This window comes from Dama dama, chromosome 25 (assembly GCF_033118175.1).
Source record: "Dama dama isolate Ldn47 chromosome 25, ASM3311817v1, whole genome shotgun sequence".
NCBI lineage: Eukaryota > Metazoa > Chordata > Mammalia > Artiodactyla > Cervidae > Dama > Dama dama.
The window spans coordinates 18,730,647-18,736,565 of record NC_083705.1 but is presented as its reverse complement, the minus strand read 5'-3'; the positions used below and the strand labels follow the sequence as shown (position 1 = coordinate 18,736,565).

General features: G+C 38.4%; 1 protein-coding gene across 1 annotated transcript; it reads left to right on the top strand.

Annotated features, from left to right (window-relative positions):
- Nucleotides 1-4,097: 4,097 nt before the first annotated feature.
- Nucleotides 4,098-5,909, top strand: LOC133046698 (mitochondrial import inner membrane translocase subunit Tim23-like). Its single transcript, XM_061129623.1, has one exon. The coding sequence runs from the start codon at nt 4,289-4,291 to the stop codon at nt 5,153-5,155; it is 867 nt and encodes a 288-aa protein (XP_060985606.1). The 5' UTR covers nt 4,098-4,288; the 3' UTR covers nt 5,156-5,909.
- The last annotated feature ends 10 nt before the right edge of the window (nt 5,910-5,919 follow it).

The following is a 5,919-nucleotide window of genomic DNA, read 5'->3' as shown; positions in this document are numbered from 1 at the left end:
TTTAATTCTGATTTTCTGATTAGAGTGCAGTAGTAATAAAATAAGTTTAATTCTCTGACATGCAGAATTGAAAATGCATTAAGGAATCCTTAATAAAAATAATTATCAAATACTTTAATGATCTGGCCCATATAGCATTACAAATTTATAGTAATGGGTGTAGTATTTAAAAATATAAAATTGGTTTTGGTCTCAAAATTTTATGAGTGGTATGTAGACTGTAACTCTCATAGAGCATTTTTATTTTTACTCAGAACTTTTAAGTTTCTTCTATGTTAATACCTGTAAATCTAGTTTCTGTTTTAGCTGCCAGATAATTTATAGCATATATCACATCTTATGATATCATATCGTATCTTACACATGCTCTATATATAGACCATGTTATTTTTCTTATGCTACATAAAAGTTACATAAATGTAGCCGTTTAAAGTAACACAAATTTATTAGCTCCCAGCCCTGTAGGTCACATACCTGTCATCAATCAACTGTGATTTTTTTTTTTTGTTTCTTTTGCATAAGCCAATATCAGGATGTCAGTTGGACTTTGCGCTCTTATCTGAGGCTCTAAGGCAGAATCTGCTTCCTAATTAATACAGTTCATATCATTTTAATGCACATGCCTCCTATCCTTGCTTTGTTGCATGTCACTCTCCATCTGCAAACCAGCAGTAGTGTCAAATCTGTGGCTTCCTCATCTGCTGCCAAAAGAGAAGATTCTTTTTTTTTAAGGCCTCACCTGATAAACTAATGTCAGCTCACCAAGGACTTAATTATAAGTCTTAAAATTCCCTTCATAGCAGTTCCTAGATTGAATGCTTGAATAATCAGGACAAGAATCTTGAGAGGGCCATCTTTAGAATTCTGTCACGTGGACATTTAGGTTATTTAAATTTTTTCACAGTTGCTAAAAAAAATGTTTATATGTACATGCAGGAGTTGTACATATTTAGAATTGTAATTGTAACAGTTACACAGTTGTATATTTTCAAGTAGCATTGATATTGCCATACTTCTCCAAAGTAGCTGTATCAATTTACACTCCCAGTAACTGTTCAGTAGTTCTTAAAAATGGAAAAGCCCCTTACCATACACTATATACAAAAGTTAACTCTGGGAATTCTCTATGGTCCAGTGGTTAAGACTCTGCTTTCACTTCCAAGGGCACAGATTCAATCATTGGTTGGGGAACTAAGATCCTGAAAGCCACATGCTGCAACTGAAAAAAAAAAAAAAAAATCAAAAGACCTACTAAACATGAGACCTAGAACTATAAAGATTATTAGAAAATAACATAGGAGGAAAGCTTCATGACATCAGGTTTCACAGGGGCTTCCTGGATATGACCCGAAAAGCACAGGCAACAAAAGTTAAAAAAAGGACAGTTTGGACTGTATCAAAATTAAACGCTTGTGTGCCTCAAAGGAACATGACCGATGGAATGAAAAGGCAACTCCTATGGATTGAAGATATTTGCAAATCATGTATCTGATAAAGTTCATAGCCAGAATATGTGAAGAATATATGTTTTGTTATTGTGTGTGCTCAGTTACTCAGTCATGTCCAACTCTTTGCAACCTCTTGGACTGTAGCCCAGCAGGCTCCTCTGTCCATGGGATTTTCCAGGTAAGAGTACTGGAACAGGTTGCCATTTCCTTCTCCAGGGGGATCTTCCTGAACCAGGGATCAAACCTGTATCTCTAGCATCTCTTCCATTGGCAGGCAGTTCTTTACTAATGCGCCACCTGGGAAGCCTGTTGTTATAGCTCAACAACAACAACAACAAATATCCAATTGAAAAATGGGCAAAGAACTTGAAATAGACATTTCACCAAAGATGATATAGAAATGGCTAAAAAGCACATGAAAAGATTCCCAAATCACTGATCATTAGGGAAATGCAAGTTAAAACCACAATGAGATATCACTTTAAACTTACTAAGATGGCGGTCACCAAAAATGAAAAACCCAGAAGATAACAAGTGTTAGTGAGCATGTGGAGAAATCGGGAAACCCTTCTACACCATTGGTGGGAATGTATAAAAACAAGTGCAGCAGCTGTCGGAAACTAGCGTTTCCTCAAAAAGTTTAAAATGGAATTACCATATGATCCAGCAGTTTCACTTCTGAGTTTGTACACCAAAAAGTTGAATGCAGGATCCCAAATGTATACATTCATTAACTTTTATGTAGGAATCTAGTTCACCTCATCATCTCATCTCTAGCACTCACAATCTTTCTTTTTAAAAAACTTTTTATTTTTTAATGGGGTATAGCCGATTAACAATGTGACAGTTTCAGGAGAACAGGGAAGGGGCTCAGCCACGTATATACATGTATCCATTCTCCCAAAAACTCCCCTCCTGTCCACGCTGCCACATAACGTTGAGCAGAGTTCCATGTAGCACTCATAATCTCTCATTCTAATTTACTTTTCTTTGATTTCTACTGTGTTGCTAATCATATATGATTCCGCCTTTGTGAACTACTGATTCAGATTTTTTTAATACAATTTTTAAAGGTTACTTTCCATTTAGTTCCTACAGATGTCTGTATATGTGTGTGCTATATACATATTCAGTTACTCAGTTGTGTCCAACTCTTTGTGACCTGAAGAACTGTAGCCCTCCAGGCTCCTCTGTCCATGGGGATTCTCCAGGCAAGAATACTGGAGTGGATGGCCCCGCCCTCCTCCAAGGGATCTTCCCAACCCAGGGATCAAACCCAGGTCTCCCATATTGCAGGAGGAATCTTTACTGTCTGAGGGAAGCCCAGGTATTACAAAGTATTGGTTGTATTTTCATGTTGTACGGAATATCCTTATGCCTATCTCACACCCTCTAGTTTGTACCCTGACACCCCTATCCCTATATCCACCCCCGTAACCACTCTTTTGTTCTCTGTATTTGTGAGTCTGCTTTCTTGTTATAGTCACTAGTTTGTTTATTTCACATATTAGTGATACCTTGCAGTATCTGTCTTTCTGTCTGACTTACTTCAGTTAGCTTAATGCCCTCTGAGTCTATCCATGTCGCTTCAAATGGGGAAACACTTTTATGGCTGAGTAGTATTCCATTGGTTTTCTGAGACAACTATATACTGTTTTCCCAGTGGCTGTACAAATTTACATTCTCACCAACGGTGTCTGAGTGTTCCCTTTACTCCACATCCTCACCAACGTTTGTTATGTGTGTTTTTGATGCCCTTCTGACAGGTGTAAGGTGGTTTTGATTGGCCTTTCCCTGATGATTAGTGATGCTGAGCATCTTTTCATGTGCCTGTTGGCCATCTGCATTTCTTTGGAAAAATGTCTGTTCAGGTCTTCTGCCCGTTTTTTATTCATTATGAATGTGAAAGTCACTCAGTCGTGTCTGACTCTTTGTGACCCCATGGACTATACAGTCAGTGGAATTCTCCAGGCCAGAATACTGGAGTGAGTAGCCATTCCCTTCTCCAGGGGATCTTCCCAACCCAGGGATCGAACCCAGGTCTCTCACATCGCAGGAGGATTCTTTACCAGCTGAGCCACAAGGGAAGCCCTCTGCCCGTTTTTTAATTGGGTTGTCTTTTTTTTTTTGCTGTTGGGTTATATGAGCTGTTTATGTATGTTAGATATTAAATTCTTTGTCATACTATTTGCAAGTATTTTCTCCTAGACAGCAAGTTGTTTCTTCATTTTGTCTATGGTTTCTTTTGGTGTGCAGAAGTTTTTACGTTTAATTAGGCCCCATTTATTTTTGCTTTTGTTTACTTGATGAAATTCAGATTCTTTGTCCTTGATCAGTTGGAATATTACAAATTTTATCAATTTATGTGTTTTAAACACATTTAAAAAGAAATTTTCTAGTTTTTGGAATTTTTTTTTTTATGTTTCTCTTTTTGGTATTATTTAATAATCCCAGATCCTTCCTTTCCCTACCTCAAAAGCTATTATATATACTAGATCTGTGTATGGACTTTATCTTATTCTTATTGACCTGCTGTTACCATACTGCTTTGAATAATGTAGCACTGTATTACTGTCAGGACAATATATTTTATTTTTTTAATTAAATGTAATTTTTATTTTGGAGTATAGTTGATAAATACACTTTGATATCTGGTAACAGTAGATCCTCATTAGTCTTCCTTTTCTCAAAATGTATTTGCCAGTTTTTCAGCTTTTGTTATTAATGACTACCAGTGTGGTTCCTATAACACAACTATAAATGGTTTATATTGTTAGCTTATTACCCTATTCTGTTAGTTCATCTGTTTAAATAGTAGATTCTTTTCATAACTGCTGACAATGCAGTGCATTTCCTGTGCCATCATTGTGATTAATATAGTAATATTCCCAAAAGGTATCGAAAATTATTACTATGTAATATTTTTAGAAAGAGAGCATTTTAAATGGCCTAAAAGGGCGCCCGGAAGGTCAGCGTGTGAAGGAGCGGTGGTAACGCGGGTCTCCCCGCTGTTACCGAGGAGCGACGGCCGAGCAGACTATCTCGGCCTGAGGCGGCGGGCAGATTGCTGCGACACCATGGAGGGCGGCGCGGGTAGTGGCAACAAAACCACCGGAGGGTTGGCCGGCGTTTTCGGAGCCGGCGGAGCAGGCTACTCGCACGCGGATTTGGCTGGAGTCCCGCTAACTGGTATGAACCCTCTGTCTCCTTATTTAAATGTGGATCCACGGTATCTCGTACAGGATACAGATGAGTTTATTTTACCAACTGGAGCTAATAAAACCCGGGGCAGATTTGAACTGGCCTTCTTTACCGTTGGAGGATGTTGTATGACAGGGGCTGCATTTGGGGCAATGAAGGGTCTACAGCTAGGATTGAGGGAAACCCAGAACATGGCCTGGTCCAAACCAAGAGATGGACAGATCTTGAATATGGTGACTAGGCAAGGGGCACTTTGGGCTAATACCCTAGGTTCTCTGGCTTTGCTTTATAGTGCATTTGGTGTCATCATTGAGAAAACAAGAGGTGCAGAAGATGACCTGAACACAGTAGCAGCTGGAACCATGACAGGCATGTTGTATAAATGTACAGGTGGTCTTCGAGGGGTAGCACGAGGTGGTCTCGCAGGACTAACACTTAGGAGCCTCTATGCTCTATATAACAACTGGGAGCACATGAAAGGCTCTTTGCTCCAACAATCACTCTGAAGATTTTGCTAGTTTACAAATGGAGGACACTTTACTAGTCACCCAGATCAATTTATCAGTCAGTCTGGAGGCATTTACTTTATCTACACCTAATCTGAAAAACTAGAGATTCCAGTGTGCTGTGATGAAGATCATGGATGGTCGACCAGGACTGGCACTCCTTCCAGCCTTAATGAGTTGAAGACAAAACACCCTTTGGCGGCTGAGTAACGTGGTTCTCTTAAGAAGATCTCGCATCTGTTTTTGCTCCTACCCACTTCTGTAAAACCACTTAATCCCAGAATTCAGGTCTGCCTGTCAATACTGTATCAGCCACATTTGTTCATTTAATGATCCAAGACTGTAATATTGCTCTGTATTCCCAATAAAGGGTGAAAATAGAAAAAAAGAAAAAAAAAATGGCCTAAAATTCAGCATTAAGACCAAGAAGTTAAATCAGAGTGGGCTAAGTGCCAGAATTCTGTGTAGATCTGGCTATAAAATGTCACCACTCTGACAAAAAAATCAGCTATAAAGGAAAGTTGCTAGCAATGACTTTGAATATACTTTTGCCAAAGTCCTACCATAATAACTGTTTTATTGCAGTTAAGGAAATTATTTTTAAGCCTTATATGGGAAATAAAAAACAAAACTAAAACAAGATAAATGTATTCCAAAAATTAACATTGAGTCATTCCTTTTGTTGCTTGAGCCAAAGATCCCTATATTCAGCAATCTGTATAGTCAATCTAAATAAATATTTTTTCCTTAAAAATCACTATTTC

Coding starts and splice junctions, on each gene's coding strand:
- LOC133046698 (XM_061129623.1), top strand. CDS start 4,289: ATGCAGTGCATTTCCTGTGCCATCATTGTGATTAATATAGTAATATTC.